Genomic DNA, 26,167 nt, shown 5'->3' on the forward strand with positions numbered 1-26,167 from the left:
AAGCAACTTAAATCACTTAATAAAAGCAAGTCTTTGGCCCAGACTGTATACCAATTAGGTTCCTTTCAGAGTATGCTGGTTCCAGAGTACGCTGCTGCATTAGCTCCGTACTTAACAATCATATACAACAGTTCGCTCAACGCAAGATCCGTACCCAAAGTCTAGAAAGCTGCACAGGTCACACCAACATTCAAGAAAGGTAGTAGCAGCAATCCACTAAATTACAGGCCCATATCATTAACGTCGATGTGCAGCAGGATTCTGGAACATATGTTGTGTTCGAACAGTATGAAATACCTCGAAGGAAACGGTCTATTGACACACAGTCAACATGGGTTTAGAAAACATCGTTCTTGTGAAACACAACTAGCTTTTTATTCGCATGAAGTGTTGAGTGCTGTAGACAAGGGATTTCAGATCGACACCGTATTTCTGGATTTCCGGAAGGCTTTTGACACTGTACCACACAAGCGGCTTGTAGTGAAATTGCGTGCTTATGGAATATCGTCTCAGTTATGTGACTGCAGTTGTGATTTCTTGTGAAAGAGGTCACAGTTCTTAGTAATTGACGGAGTAAAACAGAAGTGATTTCTGGCGTTCCCCAAGGCAGTGTTAAAGGCCCTTTGCTGTTCCTTATCTATATAAACGATTTGGGAGACAATTTGAGCAGCCGTCTTAGGTTGTTTGCAGATGACGCTGTCGTTTATCGACTAATAAAGTCATCAGGAGATCAAAACAAGCTGCAAAGCGATTTAGAAAAGATATTTGAATGGTGTGAAAATTGGCAGTTGACCCTAAATAACGAAAAGTGTGAGGTCATCCACATGAGTGCTAAAAGGGATTCCTTAAACTTCGGTTACACGATAAATCAATCAAATCTAAAGGCCGTAAATTCAACTAAATACCTAGGAATTGCAATTACGAACAACTTAAATTGGAAGGAACACATAGAAAATGTTGTGAGGGAGCCTAACCAGAGACAGGACACTTAGAAAATATAACAGACCTACTAAGGAGACTGCTTACACTACACTTGTCCGTCCTATTTTAGAATACTGCTGCGCGATGTGGCATCCTTACCAGATAGGACTGACGGATTACATCGAAAAAGTTCAAAGACGATCAGCACGTTTTGTATTTTCGCGAAATATGGGAGAGAGTGTCACTGAAATGATACAGGATTTGGGCTGGACGTCGTTAAAAGAAAGGCGTCTTTCGTTGCTACGGAATATTCTCACGGAATTCCAATCACCATCTCTCTCCTCCGAATGCGAAAATATTTTGTTGACACCGACCTACAAAGGGAGAGACGACCACCACGATAAAGTAGCGGAAATCAGAGCTCTTACGGAAAGATCCAGGTGTTCGTTCCTTCCACGCACTATGCGAGATTGAAATATTAGAGAATTGTGAAGATGGTTCGATGAACCCTCTGCCAGGCATTTAAATGTGATTTGCTGAGTATCCATGCCGATGTAGATGTACCACTATCTGTATACGTGCATGTGACCGTGTCACGACTTTTGTCAGCTCAGTGAACACGTCCGCATCTGTAGGTGAAAGGTCAGCATATATGGCTGCCGTGCAGTGGACCCAGGTTTAATTTCAGGTTCTACCAGAGATTTTCCCTTGGTGAGAGGTTTATAATGTGATCCACTGAGCCTCTAGATGCAATATTTCAACATTCGAAAACCGACAACGGCTGGGAGTCTGATGTGCTAACCACATGCCTTCCATACTGCATCAGAATGAAGCCTTATGGCACATTATGAGGCAGTGATGGGTGATCACTGCGTAGACCTCTGGGCCTAACAGCTACGCTAGGTTTCTTAATTGTAATAAAAAGTGAATAGTTTTGACCAATTACCAGAAAATGTCATGAATGGCAGAAACTCGCTTTTATTTTGGTGAATCCTAGGGTATTAAAAATTTATTAGGTTCTATAATGGAAAGAATTGTTATTTAAATAGCACCATTAAATATCGCTGTTAGGAAGCTTCGTTGGCAAGTCAAGTTACACTGATCAGACAGAACATTATGACCCCCTACCAAATAGCTGGTATGCCCACCTTTGGCGAGAATAACGGCAGCGACGCACGATTTCATGGAAGCAATGAGGCCTTGGTAGTTCGCTGGAGGGAGTTGGCACCACATGTACACACTAAAGTCACCTAATTCCCGTAAATTCCGCGGAGGCGGCGATAAGCTCTGGCACCACGTTCAATCACATCCCAGATGTGTTCGATTGGGTTCAGGTCTGGCATGTTGGGGGGGCAGCACATCAATTGGAACTCACCACTGTGTTCCTCCAACCACTCCATCACACTCCTGGCCTTGTGACATGGCGCATTGTCTTGTTGAAAATGTCACTGCTGTCGGGAAACACGATCGTCATAAAGGGGGTGTACGTCGTCTGCAATCAGTGTACGATACTCCATGGCCGTCATGGTGCCTTGCCCAAGCTCCACTAGCCCCACGGATGTTCACGTGAATTTCCCCAGAGCATAATGGAGCCGCCAGCAGCTTGTCTCTGTCCCGCAGTATACGTGTCAAGAAGCTGTTCTGCTGGAAGACTATAGATCCGCGTTCTTCCACCGGCGTGGTGAAGGATGTGTCGGGATTCATCAGACCATGGAACGCTCTGCCACTGGGTCAACGTGACGATTTCAGTCATAGTTGCCGATGACGTGGTGTTAACGTCGGCACATGCATGGGTCGCCGGCTGCGGAGGCCCATAGTCAGGAGTGTTCAGTGCTCTGTGTGCTCAGTACTCTGTCCAGTGTTAATGTCTGATGTTAGTCCAGCCACAGTTCACTGCCTGTCCTGTTTTACCAGTTCGGCCAGACTACGATGCCCGACATCTGTAATGAGGGGTGGCCAGCCAAGTCCACGACGTCTGCACGCGCTTTCACCTTGGTTTCGCCTCGCGTTGAAGACACTCGCCACAGCACTCCTCGAACACCTGATAAGTGCCGGCCGGGGTGGCCAAGCGGTTCTAGGGGCTACAGTCTGGAACCGCGCGACCACTACGGTAGTTCTAAGTTCTAGGGGACTGATGACCTCAGAAGTTAAGTCCCACAGTGCTCAGAGCCATTTGAACCGTTTTGAACCTGACAAGTCGTGCAGTTTCCGAAATGCTCGGTCCGAGCCTCCACGCCGTGACAATCTGCCCTCGGTCAAACTCAGGTCGCGCGCCTTCCCCATTCTATACATGGACAGCTCGCTCCCTAACACTGCAGGCACCATGCGTAGCAGTCATTCCTCGCCTGGACGGGATCATATCGGTGGTCACAATGTTCTGGCTGATCAGTGTATTCTACGAAGAGATTTCGTACTGTGAGTGGTGTTGGAGAGGCAACGAGGAGGTACCTGCGAGCGTCCAGTGCTAGCGTCTCGGGCCGACACGTTGAGGATGCCATTGGCGTCGATGTCGAAGTTGACGTCGATGCGCGGCACACCGCGGGGCGCGGGCGGGATGCCCACTAGGTCGAAAGTGCCCAGCAGGTTGTTGTCCTTGGTGAGCGCGCGCTCGCCTTCGAATATCTGCCGAACGAAAAACATCATCCAAACAATCGTTCTGATCGATAACAAACGGGACACAACGATCAAGGCCAATAGGGGCGAGATCCGTATGGTGGTGGTGGTGGTTAGTGTTTAACGTCCCGTCGACAACGAGGTCATTAGAGACGGAGCGCAAGCTCGGGTTAGGGAAGGAGTGGGAAGGAAATCGGCCGTGCCCTTTCAAAGGAACCATCTCGGCATTCGCCTGAAACGATTTAGGGAAATCACGGAAAACCTAAATCAGGATGGCCGGAGACGGGATTGAACCGTCGTCCTCCCGAATGCGAGTCCAGTGTGCTAACCACTGCGCCACCTCGCTCGGTGAGATCCGTATGCCTTACGGCCATCGTCTATACAGGGTGTTACAAAAACGTACGGGCAAACTTTCAGGAAACACTCCTCACACACAAATAAAGAAAAGATGTTATGTGGACATGTGTCCGGAAACGCTTAATTTCCATGTTAGAGCTCATTTTAGTTTCGTCCACCTACGCTCAATGGAGCACGTTATCATGATTTCATGCGGGATACTCTACCTGTGCTACTAGAACATGTGCCTTTACAAGTACGACACAACATGTGGTTCATGCACGATGGAGCTCCTGCACATTTCAGTCGAAGTGTTCGTACGCCTCTCAACAACAGATTCGGTGACCAATGGATTGGTAGAGGCGGACCAATTCCATGGTCTCCACGCTCTCCTAACCTCAAACCTCTTGACTTTCGTTTATGGGGGCATTTGAAAGCTCTTGTCTACGCAACCCCGGTACCAAATGTAGAGACTCTTCGTGCTCGTATTGTGGACGGCTATGATACAATACGCCATTCTCCAGGGCTGCATCAGCGCATCAGGGATTCCATGCGATGGAGGGTGGATGTATGTATCCTCGCTAACGGAGGACATTTTGAACATTTCCTGTAACAAAGTGTTTGAAGTCACGCTGGTACGTTCTGTTGCTGTGTGTTTCCATTCCATGATTAATGTGATTTGAAGAGAAGTAATAAAATGAGCTCTAACATGGAAAGTAAGCGTTTCCGGACACATGTCCACATAACATATTTTATTTCTTTGTGTGTGAGGAATGTTTCGTGAAAGTTTGGCCGTACCTTTTTGTAACACCCTGTATGTCGTGGTTTGCCTGCGGAGAAACAGAAGCATAAGCCATTAGAGATATCATTTACTACTTTTGATGGTCCGTTTCTAGCACAAAAAACGTGAATATTGACTCACGCTGTTAGTCAGAAATGAAGAGTGTCAGTAATGATTTACGTTTTTTTTTAATGTTAGCAACAGACCAGCAAACGAAGTAAATGTTGATAGAACGAAAGCTTTCACGACCGGATGACATTGCTGCTGGTAAATCTTTCGGTGTATAAGGTCGTTGTCCTCGAAACTGTTCCGTTCAGAATGTTCCGTCCAGAGCTGCGCTGCACATCGTCAGAGGCGTTGCTCCTCTGTTGGGTCTTGCCGACCGACGCTCGGAAGTCCGAGTGTTTCTCTCCTTTGTATTAAAAAAGTAACGGATCGGATCGGAAAGATTTCACAGAAATATGATATTATACCGGTTGTTAGACCAACAAAAAAAATTGGTCAAGCACTCCGATCTGTAAAGGTTAAACGCCATCCTCTGTCAGCATGTGGCATATATAGAATTCGCTAAAGGAACACAAAGTCTTTGCCGACTAGCATAGGCAAAGTACACATATCAGCTGTAGCAGAATATGCTCTTCAGTCAGGAAGTCACGAAGTGAGGTTTTCTGAAACAAAAGTTTTATGTCTAACGACGAAAATTTTAATAAGAAAGAAGAGACTTTGAAATTAGCGACAAATGGACAATAGCTCTGCAGAATCGATACTGAAGTTTTATCTTTGATAATGATCATTTCTGTTTATCACGTGTGACTCCGATCACGTTTCCTTTTTCTACAGTATAAATGTCGTTCTCAGACGTCAGATGCGTCAGTCGGCAAGAGTAAACGGAGGAGCAATACCTCTGAAGACGTCCAGCGCAGTTCTGGACGAAACGTTGGGAACAGAAGAGTTTCGTGGTCTACCACCTTACACCCCGAAATGTTTACGAGCAGCAAAGTAAATGCTTCTCTTGCTCCATAGGCAGACCAAAACACGTACCCAATACAGAAAACTATTACATTACGACCCTGGTGTATTCATGTTGAATGTTTTTGTATTGTCATTTTTTACCGAACCGCGAGATCATATCTCAAAACGTGTTGCAGTATTAAATAATTTTAAAAAAGGTATCAAAGAACTCGGGCTGGGGGCAGTCTCTACAAAAAATTATTTTAAATTGTAAGAAACAATAGCACTCGAATTCCAACCATTGTTGCTTTAAATGGTGTGAATGTAGACTCGCCTGGAGTATACTATTGATGAACAACCCTCGGGCTTCGAGTGCTCGGACACTGCGAGGCTTGGACGTTGTCATCAGCCATCTTCTGGAATATGTAGGCAGATCGCTTGAGGATAATGAGTACGGCATTCGTCCAAACGTCGCTGTGTCCCTATACTGCCATCTGGCAGACCAACAGCTTTTTATCGTGGCTTTCAGTTTTTCAGGTCGATCATGTCAGTGCATTTGCCTGGTTCCAATGAGAGTGATTGTTAACTCGTGCGAAAGTGACAGAATTGTTTCAAGTGTTTAATCGGAAGTAAGTAGTATTTAAGAGTGAAATAAATGTATTTTTAGGATTTTGTTGTGAAATTTATAGAAGACATCACTTGAAAAACCATGCACAGTTGTTTATTCAACGCAGGCATAAAAACACCGAAGCACTGTCCGCTGCTGAGAAAGATGCGGATGACTGAAATGTGGCAGAGTCGGGTCTGCATTGTGACATTTACTAGCCAGAATAGTATGCACCGTTCTAAAAACATTTCTGTCAACATTGTAAGAACGACTGACTTGATGAGGTTCGAACTATTCATCTCTTGGTCGATTGGTTGGTTTGGGGTGTAAAGGGACCAAACCACAGGGCCATGAGCCCCATTATCCTCATGCAAACAAGGCTCAAGTTAAAACAATTCCCAAAAGAAGTCGCGGAAAGGAATAGGGCAGAAAACTAACTGGAAACCACACGAAAAGAAAAACGAAAGAAGCCAACCAAAAGTGGAAAACGTACACTAAAGGAAAAGTCGTGGAAGAGATTAAAATAATATAGCAGATGGCTGAGGCTGGCTGGTCACAAGAATAAAAAAAGGATGAACCAGTCACTCTGCAACATACTAAAATCTCCGGCCTTAAAGAGAAGGCGAGATGAATACACATAGGGACAAGAAGAATGCCAAGGCAAACAAACAGCATAGAAAGTGTGAGAAAGAGTTAAAATGGAGAGAGGCTGGATGCTTGGGAGAGAAAGCCAGACACCCACCCTTAGATTGTATTATAAAAACCCGCCACACGAATAAAACGTAAAACAACATCTGCCATCGATGCATTGTCTCCCAACACCGTTGGCAGTGTGGCAGGAACGTTAAAAGTCCGCCGCAGAGCGGTTAAAATTGGGCAGTCCAACAAAATTTGGACGACTGTCATGTGGGAGTCACAGCGACACCGAGGTGGGTCCTTGCGACGGAGGGGGTGATGTGTTCGCCAAGTATGGCCGATGCGGAACTGGCAAAAGACAAGCGAGTTCCTGCGAGTGGCATACATGGGTGACTGCCACATATTCGTTGTCTCCTTGATAACACGTAGTTTATTTGGTGCGCCATGCCCAGATCACAAAAACTTTAGGGTGGAAGACCGATCGGAGATCAGTTTCCGGCATGCCCATTTCCAGAGTTGGTTCACCGGTACGCTGTTTGGCTAGATGGTCTGCAAGTTCATTGCCTGAGATCCCGACATGTTCTGAGTTCCAAATGAAGGTCACTGAACGTCCACTGTTGCCAAGGGCATAAAGAGACTGCTGGACAATTATTACCAATTGATTGCGTGGGAAGCACTGGTCGAGATGATGTAAGGAGTCACTAATGCACTGATATTTGTCAAATTATCCATTTTTGTTTACGGTTTCAGCATCTACTGTGGAAACAGTTTAATAATACTTTTAAGTTACCGCGCATGCCGCCAAGCTGTCATCTGAAACAGAATTGTTGATGTCATAAGGATCGACACGAGTGAGGGAGTCTAGTCGAAATGGTCCAGCACCGAGCGAAGTGGCGCAGTGGTTAACGCACTGGACTCGCATTTGGGAGGACGACCGTTCCAACCCGCGTCTGGCCCTCCATTCCAATATTTAATTAAATCCCTCCAGGCAAATGCTGAGATGGTTTCTGTCAAGGGGCACGACCGATTTCCTTCCCGACCCTTTTCACAATCCGAGCTTGTACTCCATCTCTAATGACATCGATGCCGACGGGACGTTAAACGTTGGGTTTCTTTCCTTCTTCCGAAATGGGCTGGCTGCAGTGGCGGGCAAGCGTTCGCCTGAGGGCGAGCTCGAGGATCCTAGATTGGATGTCCCAGGGCCCAAGTAGCTGGGAGGGGGTCCGGTCTGTTGGATTTGGCGACAAATCTTGGACTTTATCGGTTGAGATGATGATCCCAAACATGGCAGCTTCTGGGAGAGTGGCAAACAATGGGTACTAAGAAATATTTCAAATTACAGATTTTTACGGAGATTCATTGCAGATTCACTGCAGTGCAGATTTAAGCATACCATCGTAATCGCGTCACTGGTGTGCTTGTACTGACACTTTAATATCAGTAACATTATTAAAACTGCAGAAGTTAGACGGCAGTGTAAATTTTTAATGTTACGCAACCTTTAATAAACTCTTGAACGCTTCATGCAGTCTTTACGATCAAGGTGTAGAATTGATACGCAGAAAGTGTACACAGTCTCGGAAACATGTGGGTGGGCCCACATTTTCCCACTGCACTGCAGGAGTTTCGCTGGGAAGCCCTTGCACATTCTCCGTACAGTCCAGATCTCTACCCATGCGATTTCCATATTTTTGGTGCCCAGAGGAAAGACATTAATGGCTGATGATTTGCTTCGGACGAAGATGTGCACGCGTGGGCACAATCATGGTTCCGTAAGCAATCGCAAAACACTTTTCCATGAAGGCATTGACCGTGTTTGTCTCACAGTGGGATAGATGTCTTAACAGTTATGGTGATTACTTTTGAAATAATAAATACACTCCTGGAAATTGAAATAAGAACACCGTGAATTCATTGTCCCAGGAAGGGGAAACTTTATTGACACATTCCTGGGGTCAGATACATCACATGATCACACTGACAGAACCACAGGCACATAGACACAGGCAACAGAGCATGCACAATGTCGGCACTAGTACAGTGTATATCCACCTTTTGCAGCAATGCAGGCTGCTATTCTCCCATGGAGACGATCGTAGAGATGCTGGATGTAGTGCTGTGGAACGGCTTGCCATGCCATTTCCACCTGGCGCCTCAGTTGGACCAGCGTTCGTGCTGGACGTGCAGACCGCGTGAGACGACGCTTCATCCAGTCCCAAACATGCTCAATGGGGGACAGATCCGGAGATCTTGCTGGCCACGGTAGTTGACTTACACCTACTAGAGCACGTTGGGTGGCACGGGATACATGCGGACGTGCATTGTCCTGTTGGAACAGCAAGTTCCCTTGCCGGTCTAGGAATGGTAGAACGATGGGTTCGATGACGGTTTGGATGTACCGTGCACTATTCAGTGTCCCCTCGACGATCACCAGTGGTGTACGGCCAGTGTAGGAGATCGCTCCCCACACCATGATGCCGGGTGTTGGCCCTGTGTGCTTCGGTCGTATGCAATCCTGATTGTGGCGCTCACCTGCACGGCGCCAAACACGCATACGACCAACATTGGCACCAAGGCAGAAGCGACTCTCACCGCTGAAGACGACACGTCTCCATTCGTCCCTCCATTCACGCCTGTCGCGACACCACTGGAGGCGGGGTGCACGATGTTGGGGCGTGAGCGGAAGACGGCCTAACGGTGTGCGGGACCGTAGCCCAGCTTCATGGAGACGGTTGGGAATGGTCCTCGCCGATACCCCAGGAGCAACAGTGCCCCTAATTTGCTGGGAAGTGGCGGTGCGGTCCCCTACGGCACTGCGTAGGATCCTACGGTCTTGGCGTGCATCCGTGCGTCGCTGCGGTCCGGTCCCAGGTCGACGGGCACGTGCACCTTCCGCCGACCACTGGCGACAACATCGATGTACTGTGGAGACCTCACGCCCCACGTGTTGAGCAATTCGGCGGTACGTCCACCCGGCCTCCCGCATGCCCACTATACGCCCTCGCTCAAAGTCCGTCAACTGCACATACGGTTCACGTCCACGCTGTCGTGGCATGCTACCAGTGTTAAAGACTGCGATGGAGCTCCGTATGCCACGGCAAACTGGCTGACACTGACGGCAGCGGTGCACAAATGCTGCGCAGCTAGCGCCATTCGACGGCCAACACCGCGGTTCCTGGTGTGTCCGCTGTGCCGTGCGTGTGATCATTGCTTGTACAGCCCTCTCGCAGTGTCCGGAGCAAGTATGGTGGGTCTGACACACCGGTGTCAATGTGTTCTTTTTTCCATTTCCAGGAGTGTAGTTTACTTACTTTTTTCCAATGTATCTCGTTTTCATTTGACTGCTCCTTATATTGCGAAACAACGCCCAGTTACTGTGGAATAAATGCTGCGATAGGTCGTTCGATTTACGAATGTTTTAGTTTTCTTATTGAGAAAAAGGCCAAAAAATTGGTCAGCAGGTACAGTTTTGCAGTTTCTGGAAGTATATGAAGAGCGACTTGATGTTACTGATAAATTGTGCGTAGGAGGAAGCGCTTGTGTGCGACCACATTCACACAAAATAGTTATAAATGAGTCTGGAAAGATTTTTGGGTGAATGAATAAATCTAAATATGAAACCAAAAATGGGAGTCGCATGAAGATTATGGTCTGAAACACCAAGAACTGTACAAACCGTGTATTGCAGGGTTTCCCAAACTTTTCCTCTGTCAGAATACTTTAATTCTTGTACTTCCATGGAGATCCTTATTTATTTGTAAGGCTAATAAAATATGAAATTTTAAGAAATAAGAAAAACTTGTTTTATTCAGTGATAACTTCAATTTTAAATCATAAGGAATAACACAGAAACCAAAATAAAAAATAAGAAAAAATGTCGAGAAAGAAACGCTACGTTGTTAATAATTTTTCGTGGAATACTTATTCATTTCCCACGGAACACCAGTGTTCCACGGAACACCCTGTTGTACTGTATGTGAGATATAATAGCTGCGAAAGTAAAAAATTATAAGTATTAGTAATGGCTACATTAACGAATAAATAAAGTTCTATAATCCCAAAATAGTGGTGCGTCCGCAGATGATGTTTACAAGCCAGTTTTTGGTTGGTTTTTCATGGTAGGCTATATTTTCATCTTCGAATGCGATTTTTTCTGTAAGTATGTTGGTTGCAAACATTTCATTCCTGCACGAAATGCATTTCGATCGATCATTTGTGTTACTTTGCCTAGTATTTAACTCACATCTTAGCTCTAATGCAGTATAACATTGATACCCCCAGTACGATTTGAGCTGACAGGACAGTTAAAAACCTCGTCACTGCGTATAATTTGTGGCGTCCTGAGAGACGTGAAGCTCACCGTGCCACAAGCTGTGACGACGCTTTAGCTGCGTGCGTTCGCGGCTTCGCAGCGCCTCTAGCTGAGTCCATAGCGTGAACGGTTTGCGCTCACCTGCACGGTGACGGCGGGCTGGTTGTCGGCGTAGGTGGAGAAGGTTTTGGTGAGCGAGCAGGGGACGCGCGTGTTGCGCTCGACGACGGCCGTCATGATGCCGCCGGCCGTCTCGATGCCCAGGGACAGCGGCGTCACGTCCACCAGCAGCACCTCCTGCAGGTTGGCGCTCTTGTCCCCGCTGATGATGGCCGCCTGCGCACCCCACGTGCAGCCTCTCTTTCGTACACCTCCGCATTACCTTCTACGTCTACATCGACACTGCTGGCCATCAAATTTACAACACAGTAAATAAAGGTAGAACGCAAAAAACCAACATTAAAATAGCATTCAAGTGTACTACTAGCGGCGTTCAATAAGTTGTGCAGTACTTTTCTCCTTGGCCAATTTAAGAAATTTTTCCCTCTTTAGTCTCTATAGCTTCATGAAGTTGCGGTAGGTGGCGGCGCTATACGTAGACTTCAAAATGGCGTCCGTAGAGGAGGTGCGTTCCAAGCAGAGGCCCGTCAGTGAGTTCTTTTTGCGGCAGACCAGAGCATCGCAGATATTCACAGGTGTTTGCTTAATGTCTACGGATACATAGCAATTAACAAAAGCACGGTGAGTCGTTGTGCGAATCGTCTGTCATCATCGCAACAGGTCGCACAATCCCGTCCGATGTCCCTCGTGCCCGCCAGCCGCACGCAGTTCACAGTTGTCACTCATGCAGTGTGGTAAGGTGCGCAAATTCTCATTCGAGGTGATCAACGGATCACAATCGAACTCCTCGCTGCTCAACTGAATATCTCTGCTGGTAGTGCTGACACACTCGTCCACCAGTTGGGGCACTCAGAGGTGTTTGCCCACTGGATTCCTCGTCGCCTAACAGAAGACCATAAACACCAACGAAGGACCGTCTCTGCCGAATTGCTTGTGAGTTACGGGGCTGATCGTGACAATTTTTTATCGAACATCGTCACAAGCGATGAACCGTCAGTCTACCACTTCGAATCGGAAACAAAACGGCGATCCATGGGGTGGCGCTAATCCGTCTCTCCACCCAAGAAAAAGTTCAAAATCGTACCCTCAGCCGGTAAAGTGAAGGGGAAGGCCTTCTGGGACTCTGAATGGGTTACTCTGTTTGATTTCCTCTCTCATGGCGCAACGATCAACGCAGAAGAGTATTGTGCTACCCTCAGGAAACTGAAGAAACTACTTCAGAGTGTTTGTCGCCACAAAAATACAAACGAAGTCCTCATTCTCCATTACAACACAAGGCCTAACACAACTCTTCGCACCCGAGAGGCCTGTTCTTCCTCTTATACCCCACAACCCGGATCTGTTTCGTCCAATGAAAGATGCACTCCACGGGGAACAGTACGTGGATGGTGGGGTGGTTATTGATGTACCAAGACCTTGACCCCGACATCGACCAGTAGAGTGGTACTATCCGGGCATACAGGCCCTCGCAGTACGGCAGCGTAACGCCTCGCACTCATCGGAGATTATGTTGAAAAATGGTGTTTAGCAGTCAAAAGAGTGGGGAATAATATGGTGCACTGGAATCCTGAATAAAAGCAACCTGCTTTCAGAAAAAAATGTGCTACATTATTTACTGAACACCCCTCATACACATTGGAATCAAATGATTATCATTATAGCGGAACTGTACAAAATATGTAGCAATAACATCATCCGTATTCTGTATATAAGGAAAGATTACACAGTGGAAATTTCATTCGGAAATGACATTTGAATATCACGTTGACAATTATTACTTTGTATCCATCTAATTACAACTGAATTAAAGAAATCTCTTGTGCCACATGTGTTTCATCTTTTTTAATGAAAGGGATCTTCAGTGGCCTGAGATATAGACAAATTTGTGTTAATGCGTACTATTTCCTTTCACATATTCGACATTACACACTGAAATTATAAACTATTCTGGGATTTTCTGCTTTTCTGATATGTAATAGTAGTTTACGTTTCTACTGCAATGAACTAACACACCCTGTAGCCAGAACGCCCAGTTTCAGGCATTGATCACTGCAGCCAATGACTTATGCCTGATACAGCGCCCTTCAGCGTGGGCAGCTTCCGTGCTTCAGTCTACTTGCGCGAGGCAATGACTGGGGCCACGGAGAACCTTCTGCGAGATGGAGGAATGCGACAGAACTTCTTCCTCCTCATGATCAGCTCCAGATAACAGTATTTATATCCACACAGCCAGCCAGTCATCTTTGGACAACTGGACTATGTTATGATGTCTCGCCTGTGTGGAATGCTACCGTCAAGACGACAATGTGTGAGGAGCGTTCAGTAAGTAATGTAGCAATTTTTTTTTTTCTGAAAGCAGGTTGGTTTTATTCAGGATGCCAACACATCATATTATTCCCCACTCTGTTGGCTACAAAACCCTAATTTTTAACGTAATCTGTGTTCAATGTGACGGCATTACGCCACCGTATTGGGACGGCCTAAATACCCGCATGGTACCACTCTACTGATCGACGCCGAAGCCAATGACTGAGGCCACCGATTCTGACACTATCCGAGAACTTTTTGCGAGATGGAGGAATGCGACAGAACTTCTTCCTCCTCATGATCACCATCGATATCCTCCCAGTCACCCACGTACTGCTACGAGCGCAAACCTTCATTGGGCCAGACAGGTGGAACTCGGAAAGTGCGAGATCTGGGTCTAGGGTGGATGGGAAAAATCAGCCCAATGAAGTTTCGTAAGCTCCTCTCGGGTGCGCAGAATTTTTGGAGGCGTTGCATTGTCATGGAGAACGAGAAGTTCGTTTGCGTTTTTGTGACGACAAACACGCTGAAGTCGTTTCTTCAATTTCCTGAGGGTAATGTATCAGGGACACTTTCCGAGTTGATCGTCACATCATGAGGGAGGACATCAAACAGAGTAACTCTCTCAGAGTCCCAGAAGACCGTCGTCATGACTATACCGGCTTTGAATTTTTTCTTCGGAGCAGAGATGGTGTGGTACCACTACACGAGTTGCCGTTTTGTTACCGGTTCTAAGTGATGAACCCATGTTTCGTCACCTGTAACTCACCTGTGAGTACCCCAATCGATGGACAATTGTGTCAGAACTACCATCAGAGACGCGCAGTTGCGCAGGGAGGTGTTTGATTGTGATCCGCCGATCACCTCGAGTGAGAGTGTCCGCATGTTCCAACACTGCAGCAGTGACAGCCACCTGCGGCCGTCCGTCTGGACATCAAACAGGTTTCCTCGACCTCGTTGCGAAGATGACAGACGACTCACCCTGCTTTTTTTCACTCCCACGTCTCCGTAGACATTCTGCAAGCGCCTGTGAATATCTGCGATGCTCTGGTTTTCCGCCGAAAGAAACTCAGCTCTGGTTGGAACACACCTCCGTTACGGACGCCATTTTGAAGGCTATGTATAGCACCGCCGTCTGTCGAAACTTCATAAAACTATAGGGACTGAAGTGGGAATATTCCAAGGTGTCCCACAACAAATTCGACATTTTCTTCAACTGAAATTGGACGAGAAAAAAAGGGTTGCATAACTTATTGACCGCTCCTCGTGCCTTTGATGCAGCAGCCCACACCATCATCGAGCTTTGAATGCCCTAGTGCTGCCTGAGTGCGTTGGCAGCCTTACACTGTGCTGCCTACTTGTCGAAGTCGAGCCACCTTCGCAAGTTCAGAGACTTGAACTGAGATCCTCAGCCATGTGGCGCTGGGCCTCACGCGGCCAGCCACAGCCATCCTTGAGGGAGGGCGTCAAACAGAATACCTCCTTCAGGACCGTCACCATGACTTTACCGGCTGAGAGTTCGGCTTTGAATCTTTTGTGCACATGGGCCCGGACACTTGAGATGGCGCCAGGTCTCTTGAATCAGCGTCAGAGGACATGCGCTGTCGCTGACGGGAACGGTGCTAGGAGGTCAACCTGCAGGGAGACTCTGTGAGGGAATGTGTGTCACACTCACCAGTGTTCAAGTGGACAACAGCTGTGACAAGAAGATTGAATGTTTACAAATAATAAACATAAAGGACATTTGTATCCATGGACTGCTTTCTTCTCCTGCATTAGAGTAGAGAATTACTCGTCTATACCAGGCCACACTCCGTCTGTGTCACGTTACCTACAGATTTCGGAGATGCTGCTCTACATGCGTTCTTTTTCCCGTTTTACAGCTGTTCTTCTTCTGGTTACTGCCATACGAAATTTAGTTTGCACTGCCCTAGGAAATGAACACTTAATTGCTTGTTGTTATTCCTGCATTTGTTCAAATGGTTCAAATGGCTCTGAGCACTATGGGACTTAACTTCTTTGGTCATCAGTCCCCTAGAACTTAGAACTACTTAAACCTAACTAACCTACGACATCACACACATCCATGCCCGAGGCAGGATTCGAACCTGCGACCGTAGCGGTTGCACGGTTCCAGACTGTAGCGCCTAGAACCGCTCGGCCACTTCGGCCGGCCTGCACTTGTTACCAGCCATTGAATGTTATAGCCAACTATCGAAAGTCTGTTTGTGACGTCAGTGATATAGTAATATATGGACACACAGCCGCTTAGCTGCAGATTACTTCTCCCCTCCCCCCCCCCCTCTTTACTCTCTCTCTCTCTCTCTCTCTCTCTCTCTCTCTCTCTCTCCCCCTCTCTCTCTCTCTCTCTCTCTCTCTCTCTCTCTCTCTCTCTCTCTCTCTCTTTCTCTCTCTCTCCCCATCTGTGTGTGTGTGTGTGTGTGTGTGTGTGTGTGTGTGTGTGTGTGTGTGTGTGTGTATGTGTGTGTGTCTGGGTGGGTGGGTGGGTGGGGTCGGTGTTTGGGTGGGTAAGTGTGTGGGCTTGTATTAACACGGTTAGGTATACAAACGGATACTGTTTTACGCTATCATTTCTTGTATTAAGTTTAGCAAAGCATTTGTTGATATGTGTCTTGTCATTTATCATGTGTTCGTTCTCTGCGAAGAGATTCTGAATGTGGAAGTTGTCCTGCATTGCTATAATGCATTTGTTGTGGCTAGCTATCTCGATGATTTTCATATCTTGTTGCAAGATGCTAAGATGATGTTTTAAGTGCTCTACAAATCTGAAATGGTTTGTTTCATACATCCAATACCTGATATGTTCCTTGTACTGCTCTAAAATTTCTGCATGTCACGCCTATGTATACTGCATTACAACTTTGACATTAAAATCAGTATGTTTTTTATCCCTAGAATTTTCACCTTTGATTGTTGGTTGGCGTAAGTTTGTTGGATGAGTTTGCACAGTTTTATATGCTGAATGGAGACCCTGTTTCTTTAGTGAGTTTGCCACTCCGTGTGTTCAATTAAGTATGTAAGTCATAGTATAACATGTACTTTGTTTCTGTGTGCTGTTGTCGTTGTGTATGTGTGTTGTGTGCATTTTATGTTTCGCACAGTATCATGTTCTGGTACTGCCTTTGCGAATATAGCCTCTTAACCTCATTCAGTAACCAACACTTTTCTGCATATAATTTCAACGTTTCTGTGGCTGGTTTCGATTTACGTTGTTCCTCTTACAAGTCTGGTTGAACGTTATGTGCTGCATCGTTTTGTGGAGCCTCAGACCTATTTTCTTGTATTTTTTCTACTTGTTGACAGGAAATGCTTGACGGTCGCAGGTTCGAATCCTGCCTCGGGCATGGATGTGTGTGATGTCCTTAGGTTAGTTAGGTTTAAGTAGTTCTAAGTTCTAGGGGACTGATGACCTCAGAAGTTAAGTCCCATAGTGCTCAGAGCCATTTGACAGAAGTCATGGGATACCTCCTAATTTCATGTCGGAATCCTTTTGCCAAGCTTAGTGCAGCTACTCGGCGTGCCATGGACTCAACAAGTCATTGGAAGTTCCCAGCAGAAATATTGAGTCATGCTGCCCTTATAGCCGGCCATAATTGCGGAACTGTTACCAGTGCAGGATTTTGTACATGTACTGACCTGACCTCTTAGTTATGTCTCATAAATGTTCGATAGAACTCATGTCGGGCGATCCGAGTAGCTAAATCATTCGCTTAAATTATGCAGAATGTCCTTCAAATCAATCACGAATAATTGTGGCCTGGTGAAATGGCGCATTGTCATCTACACAAATTTCTTTGTTTTTTGGGAACATGAAGTCAATACATGGTTGCAAATGATCTCCAAGCAGCCTAATATAACCATTTTCAGTCAATGATCGGTTCAGTTGAGCCAGAGGTCGCAGTCCGCTTCATGTAAACACAGGCCTCACCATTGTGGAGCCAGGACCAGCTTGCACAGTTGCCCTGTTGACAACCTAGGTCCATGGCTTCGTGGGGTCTACGCCACAACCGAACCATACCATCAACTTTTACCAGCTGAAATCGGGACTCATCTGACCAGGCCACTGTTTTCCAGTCGTCTAGGGTCCAATCGATATGGTCATGAGGCCAGGAGAGGTGCTTACACGTGATGCCGTGCTGTTAGCAATGGCACTCGCGTATGTTGTCTGCTGCCATAGCCCACTGACGCCAGATTCCGCCTCACTGTCCTAATGAGTAAGTTTGTCGTACGTCTCACGTTGATTTCTGCTGTTATTTCACGTAGTGATGCTTGTCTGTTAGCACTGACAATGTATCCAAACGCCTGCTCTTGGTTAAGTGAAGGCCGTCGGCCGCTGCGTTGACTGTGGTAAGAGATAATGCCTGAAATTTATTATTCTTGGCGCACTCTTGACACTATGGATCTTGGAGTATTGAATTCGTTAACGATTTCCGAAATGCAATGTCCCATGCATCTAGCTCCAACTACCAGTCTGCGTTCAAAGTCTGTTAAGTGCTGTCATGTAGCCACAATCAAGTCAAAAACCTTTTCACGTGAATCACTTGAGTACAAATGACAGCTCTGCCAATGCACAGCTCTTTTATACCTTATGCGTGAAATACTACTGCCATCTGTGTTTATGAATATCGCTATCCCATGACAAAAGTTAAAGATGTTACTATGCACCCAAATGTTGTTTATTTGTTCAAAGATCATGTTATGTTTTTGTGGGATGGAATGACAGGATCATGGCCTGTAAAGATTGTGGTTTATCACTCCATAATATTACTGCTCATTTCTGAATCTCACAACTGTTATACGAATGTCGAATTCATAGAAGGACAATGCTCAACACCCTGGCTAAAAGCATCCTACAAGACAGTTACATTGTTTGCTTGGCTTTGCAGCCATCAGTAGGTATGTGGTGCCGGTTCAAGCACAGAGCATGCCATTGATGAGGTCATCGATGATGTAATCAGGGACACACACTGTGCTTGAACCAGCATTACCTACCTACTGCCACCTCTTGTACACCGAGTCAGGAAATAGGAAGACAAGAATTCATATGGACAATGCAACAATGTGTGGAGCACGTTGTATTGTTAGCACAGCAACTATTATTGCAGCTTCCCTTGACACTGCAGCACAGAAAGGCAGGCCAATGGTTGTTCGCCTAACAACAACAGCGGATACAGGAGTGCCACCACGTCCGCTTTTCAGACGAGTCCTGGTTCCACCACAGCATATGATGGACATGTCTGAAGGCTCCCAGCAGAACGAACATAGCTATATAGTATTGTACAGGATATGCCGATAATGGCGTGAGGGAGGAAGAATGTGGACATCTGGGTGAGTAAAAGAACACAGAAATGGAAAACACTGACTGCAGGTTTATTCCACTAAATCTAGCCTGAATATATACAGCTGTAAGATGCAGATAGTGGCAGATTACCGAGAGCCAGACTAAAGGGTTGTAGCACCCGATTAAGGAGAAGCAGGAAGCTACTTGCAGTTGGCTCAAGGCCTGGTTAGCAAGAGAGCGTCTTGGCGCTGACAGTGTACTTTCACAAGTCGGTTCTGGGCTCCTCACGTGACCGTTCACAACCATCTGATTGGCTGTTAGAAGGGACTTTGCAAGTATGGCCTAGTCATCAGTACTCACTATGAGAAAGCTATCCACGTTAACTGAATGTGAGTAATAGGCCATATCCAGCAGGCTCCAGTATGAAACCAGCCCAGACTCAGGAACATCTCTCAGCAGTGAAACACAGCATCACTGCCTCAGAATGAAAAATTGAAAAGAAAAAAAATTTAGTTGACAATAACGTTTTCAGCTTGGCATGGGGGTCCACCACGTACAGCATTCATCACAGTCACATGGGCACAGCACCCTGGAGTGATAGTATGGATGCTACTGAGTACTCGACAAGATCACCTACGGTTCACATAGCGGTAATTTGGACTGATACATTTCTGATGTATTAAGACTGATGACAGTGCCATATCTTCGAGGTTTCCATGACACCATCGCCAAACAAGATAACGCAAGACCACATCTTGCCCATGCTGTGTTCACCCACCTTAATGCAGAGGCTGTTCGACTTTTATCATGGGCAGCAGATCTCTCTCTGGGTTTACGAGAGGCTGTCCCACCACAACTCGCTAGTCACTATCGTCGATGAACTGTGGCATAGAATCAAAGCCGTGTGGAACGACGTACCAGTATCTGCCAGCCAACGTCAGTTTAATTCTACACTCAGAAGTATTAGAGCCACTGCTGCTGCAAGAGGTGGCAGCTTTGTGTAATAAATTTCACATCCTGCACACCCGAAAATCACCCGAAAATTTGACCGTGTATTCTCCCTAATGTAGTAGAGAGGGTGTCTCAAAGTTTTTGGGTCAAACAGAAACGGGTGGTAGTGGGTCCACAACCGATTACAGTGAGATAGAGAACGAGTGGTTGGAAATGCATATTTATCGTGTTGTGGACATACACAGCATAACCGCGTAACAACAACGTAGCTCATAGTAACTGTTCAAAGGGGCGACCGTCAATCTTAGTGAATGCACGGCAACAGTCCGTGACGTTTCTTTCAAAGATCCCCGGTGTCTGATGTACCAGCGGACAGTAAGCTTGGACCCTAGCAATCAAGTCTTCATCCATTTCAACGGGCGTTTCATACACCAAAGTCTTGAAAAAGTCCAGAGCCGTGAGATCCGGCGATCGTGCTGATCATGGGACAGGACCTTCTCTTCCCGCCGCGCGGGGTAGCCGCACGGTCTAGAGGCGCCTTGTCACGATCGGTGCGGCTCTCCCCGTCGGAGGTTCGAGTACTCCCTCGAGTAAGGGTGTGTGTGTTGTCCATAGCGTAAGTTAGTTTAATTTAGATTAAGTAGTGTGTAGGCTTAGGAATCGATGACCTCAGCAGTTTGGTCCCATAAGACCTTACCATAAATTTCCAAAAATTTCCCTTCCAATCCGACGGTGAGCGTACGTGTTTTTCGGGTGCTCGAGAGCACTGGCATCGAAGTGGGCTGGTGCACAGTCGTGCTGAAACCACATCCCTCTGTGGACAACAACGGGCACAGCCTCCAAGAACTGCATGCGCCTTTGCAATACGTGTATTGGGAAGGGCGGTCGTCGCTTTCAACACTTACTATGAGCTACGCTGTTGATATGCGATGTATAGTGTGTATGTCCACAACACAATAACTATGCATTTACGACCACTGGCTCCCTATCTCAATATAATCGGTTGTGGTCCCACTATCACCTATTTTTAATTTGACAAACGGTTTGAGACACACTGTATTTGCACAATAAGTAAAATTTGATGTTGCGGCATTAATGGTCATCAGTGTATAATCCTCAAGCCGCATTACAATGTGTGTCCATGGATACTTCTGGTATCAGTATAATTTCTCTCTTTCCTGTTACATTCACGAATGGTGCAGGAGATTAGTGACTGTTTATATTTCTCAGTATGAGCTTTAACTCTGAAATATCCTGTCGATTTCGTCCTTGGCGTTTCCATGATGTCACACTCGTGGACTCGGCCAGAATCCACTCATAGTTTCTGATGTGCGGCACGTGAGACAAACTACACATGTACTGCTCGTAACATTTACTCGGAAATACTTATTGACGGATATGGATTAAATCTCACCACTGTTGAGTACTCAAGTAAGAAATAAGGGTCGCCAGTCTCTGTTTGGCCCGCGAGGCAGGATTAAAATTATCACTTTTTCTATGTTACCAATAAATGCTCTGTACCATCTAACTACTTTCAGAAACAGTTCGCAATACGATCTCTGGATGGAAGATGTACACCGCTAACAGTTCACTCATGCGTCTAGTTGGCTGCTGGCAACTACGGCCTGTAATCTCCACCAGAAACAAAACAAGATAACAGCTCAAAGGCAATGCCTGTACGTAAAAAGATGACACCATAACATCACACCTTCAGTTTACACGAAACCAAATTTAACTTACTGGCTTCAGTTAAAATTCGTCAATCCCACCGCTTTTATCCAATACCACCTTCAATAGGCTACTGGATCTGCGATCTGATATAATAGCTCTGCTTACCAAGCACCAAGAGTAATTAATTAGAATTTCATACTCACACACGGGAACTCTGATATTTCGGGAAACACAGACCATCAACATGACAGGACAGCGCCGTGGATAGATGAAAAGCGGGCTCGTAGGGGCCACAGCAGTGAGAACTAAAGCGCCAAAGAAACTGGTATAGGCACGCGTATTCAAATACAGAGATATGTAAACAGTCAGAACACGGCGCTGCGGTCGGCAACGTCTGTATAAGACAACAAGAGTCTGGCGCAGTTGTTAGATCGGTACTGCTGCTACAATGGCAGGTTATCAACATTTAAGTGAGTTTGAACGTGGTGTTATAATCGGCGCACCAGCAATGGGACACGGCATCTCTGAGGTAGCGATGAAGTTGGTATTTTCCCGTACAATCATTTCATGAGTGTACCCTGAATATCAGGAATCGGCCTGAAAAAGATCCTGCAAGAACGTGCTCAACGAAACATCATCGATATGGGCTTTCGGAGCCGAAAGCCCATTCTTGTACATGACTGCACGACACAAGGTTCTACGCCTCGCCTGGCCCGTCAACACCGAAATTGTTGTGCTGACGACTGGAAACATGGTGCCTGGTCGGACGAGTCTCGTTTCAAATTGTATCGAGCGGATGGACGTGTTTGAGTATGGAGACTACCTCATGACTCTACAGAGCCTGCATGTCAGCAGGAGACTGTTCGAGCTGGTGGGGGCTCTGTAATGATGTGGGACGTGTGCAGTTGGAGTGATATGGGACCTCTGATACGTCTATATACGACTTTGACAGGTGATACGTATGCAAGCATCCTGTCAAATTACCTGCATCCATTCATGTCTATTGCGCATTCCGACGGACTTGGGCAATTCTAGCACGACAATGCGACGCCCCACACGTCCAAAATTGCTACAGAGTGGCTTCAGGAAGACTCTTCCGAAATTAAACATCTCCGCTGGCCACCAAACTCCCCAGGCATGAATATTAATGAGCATATCTGGAGGGGTGTTCAGAAGAGATCTCCACTCCTCGTACTCTTACGGATTCATGGACAGCGCTGCACGATTCATGGTGTCGGTTCCCTCCAGCACTATTTCAAACATTAGTCGAGTCCATGCCACGTCGCATTGCGGCACTTCTGCGTGCTCGCGCGAGCCCTACACGATACTAGGCAGGCGTACCAGTTTCTTTGGCTCTTCGGTGTAGTTCCGGACGACAACGACAACAAAAGCGTGTTGTCAGGGGTACCTATGGATGCCGCTGCTGCGAGCAGAGGCGCTCATCTCACTGACCGGCGGCAGCCACATCGCTCCTAGGAGCCGCTCCTAGCGCCGATCTACAGGGAGTCTATAATTGAAGTCCCAGTTTCAAAACGCTGCAGAAAGAGAAGCTGTGCCCAGAATGACGTCAAATTTGATCAGCGTCAGCGTATTATTGACGCCGGGCGAAACGCCATGGAACAAAAAAATTAACGAAAATTTTACCAGTAGATGGAGCTGTAAGCGTCCGAATATGCACACCTACAGACGCGCGGCCCGCGGTTGATGCTCAGATTTGGTGCGAGATGCCCATTGTGACTTGTCTCCATGAAGGATCGCGCGCTACTGGTAAAGCTCTTTTACGATAACGATTACTGTGCGCCGGTAGCCTTGCAGAAGTTCCGGAGAGTCAAGTGTGTGAGAAAGGTATTGGTCCGATATCTGCTAAGGATCTGGAGAAAATGATTACAAAGTTCTAAAAGACAGGTTCTTTCGCAGTGCACTGTGGCAAAGGGGGGAAAACACTTAATACCAAATGTGTCGAAGATGTGGTCACAGCACTGCAGAAGGGGTAAGCGGTGATTTGCAAACATGCAGTGCACGGGGAATTGCCCAAACGTTGGACATGCCTGCAAGCACACTGCATAAAATCATATCTAATATTGGCAGGGGCAAAATACAGGGAGCGAAATGCTATTTACAATTTGTGCAGAAACCAGATGGCAGTTATAAGAGTCGATGGGCATGAAAGGGAAGCAGTGGTTGGGAAGGGAGTGAGACAGGGTTGTAGCCTATCGCCGATGTTATTCAATCTGCATATTGAGCAAGCAGTAAAGGAAACAAAAGAAAAATTCAGAGTAGGAATTAAAATCCACGGAGAAGAAATAAAAACTTTGAGGTTCGCCGATGACATTGTAATTCTGTCAGAGACAGCAAAGGGCCTGGAAGAGCAAAATGGTTCAAATGGCTCTGAGCACTATGGGACTTAACTTCTGTGGTCATCAGTCCCCTAGAACTTAGAAGTACTTAAACCTAACTAACCTAAGGACATCACACACATCCATGCCCGAGGCAGGATTCGAACCTGCGACCGTAGCCCTGGAAGAGCAGCTGAACGGAATGGACAGTGTCTTGAAAGGAGGTTATGAGATGAACATCAACAAAAGCAAAACGAGCGTAATGGAATGTACTCGAATTAAATCGAGTGATGCTGAGGGAATTAAATTAGGAAGTGAGACACTTAAAGTAATAAATGAGTTTTGCTATTTGGGGAGCAAAATAACTGATAATGGTCGAAGTAGAGAGGATATAAAATGTAGACTGGCAATGGCAAGGAAAGCGTTTCTGAAGAAGAGAAATTTGTTAACATCGAGTATAGATTTAAGTGTCAGGAAGCAGTTTCTGAAAGTATTTGTATGGAGTGTAGCCATGTATGGAAGTGAAACGTTGACGATAAATAGTTTAGACAAGAAGAGAATAGAAGCTTTCGAAATGTGGTGCTACAGAAGAATGCTGAAGATTGGATGGGTAGATTACATAACCAATGAGGAGGTACTGAACAGAATTGGGGAGAAGAGAAATTTGTGGCACAACTTGACTACAAGAAGGGATCGGTTGGTAGGACATATTGTGAGGCATCAAGGGATCACCAATTTAGTATTGGTGGGCAGCGTGGAGGGTAAAAATCGTAGAGGGAGACCAAGTGATGAATACAATAAGCAGATTCAGAAGGATGTAGGTTGCAGTAGGTACTGGGAGATGAAGAAGCTTACGCAGGACAGAGTAGCATGGAGAGCTGCATCAAACCAGTCTCTGGACTGAAGACCACAACAACAACAGTATTCTTCATTGCTGCTATTACAAAATCATTCATGTTCAGGAGTTGTTTCCTACTGACCTGCCAGCAAAACAAACATTCCCACTGGATTTTCTTGCTCGCACGGAAGTGGACAATGAATAGCCATGGAACATTCTGTGGACAGATGTCAATACGCACAATTGCAGAATATTGGCAACGGAAAATCCTCATGTGCATCAACTAGTGCTACTTCATTCTGTAGGCATCGTTTATCGCAGGCCCATATTTTTTCGAGCATATGAGACCCGCGTGTCTTGTTACTTGTACCACACTGGTAACTGTATAAGAGTATTTTGCGCACCAACGTCATTCCAATGTTTCAACAGCACGAAAGGCGCTCCTCCGCACACTGCGCAACCAGTGGGGCGGCCGCTGCAGAGGCATTTCGGGAATACTAGAAGTATCAGCCGTCATTTTCCTAGCCTTCCAGATCCCCTGGCCGTCTAGATCACCTGATCTTAATCCGTATGACTTCTGTCTGTGCGGTTATCTGAAAAATGTCGTGTTCGGTGTTCCAGTTGCGAACATAGCTGAACTGAAGGCACGCTCTGTGCAACGCATTCTTAACGTGACCCCCTAGACACACAGATCTGTCGTGGAACATGCTGTTTCTCGATTTCAGCTTGTGGCAGGTAACGGTGGACAGCATGTTGAATATGTATTGCATCTATCTTATGACAATTAGAAACCAGTCATTCTGCTTTTTATGCGTGTTTTGGCCGCAGGACGATTAAAAACTGACGTCATTTTGCTTTTTATGCGGTTTTTGTCTCAGAACAATTAAAAACCGATTTTTCCCATCCGATGTGGTACGACCTTGCTGTGATGGATAGCTTTACTTAACTAACTGTGCCACAACTGTTGACTGCCTAACTCGTGCAGTCATGAAAATTCAACAGTGCGGATGATGTAATGTGCAACTCAAATCAGAGCAGTCGTATTGCGATTCATGCGCCAATTGTAGCCGACCTCATTTACGATAAGACGCCTACAGCGCCATCTATTGGTAAAATTTTCGTTAAATTTTTTTTATTCCAACACGTTCCCCCTGCGTCAATAATATGCCGTTCAAATCTGATGCCGACCAATGTGGCCGAGCGGTTCTAGGCGTTTCAGTACGGAAACGCGCTGCTGCTACGGTAGCAGGTTCGAATCCTGCCTCGGTCATGGATGTATGTGATGTCCTTAGGTTAGTTAGGTTTAAGTAGTTCTAAGTCTGTGGGACTGATGACCTCAGATGTTAAGTCCCACAGTGCTTAGAGCCATTTGAACCATTTTTGAATCAAATCTGATGTCATACTACGCAATGGTTCTCTGCCCACAGCGTTTTGAACTTTAATTATGGACACCCTACACGTATTTGCTTCTACCCTATAAAGTGT

General features: G+C 46.2%; 1 protein-coding gene across 1 annotated transcript in view; it reads right to left on the minus strand.

Annotated features, from left to right (window-relative positions):
* Window positions 1-26,167, minus strand: part of LOC124624898 (heat shock protein 70 B2-like) — a 138,495-nt gene that overhangs the window by 27,915 nt on the left and 84,413 nt on the right. The window contains exons 5-6 of the mRNA XM_047149137.1: window positions 11,299-11,493; window positions 3,370-3,543 (exon numbers count right to left, since the gene is read on the minus strand). Of these exons, the coding sequence (XP_047005093.1) occupies window positions 3,370-3,543; window positions 11,299-11,493 (369 nt within the window). The remainder of the gene's footprint in view (window positions 1-3,369; window positions 3,544-11,298; window positions 11,494-26,167) is intronic.

The sequence above is a fragment of the Schistocerca americana genome, chromosome 1 (genome assembly GCF_021461395.2).
Source record: "Schistocerca americana isolate TAMUIC-IGC-003095 chromosome 1, iqSchAmer2.1, whole genome shotgun sequence".
NCBI lineage: Eukaryota > Metazoa > Arthropoda > Insecta > Orthoptera > Acrididae > Schistocerca > Schistocerca americana.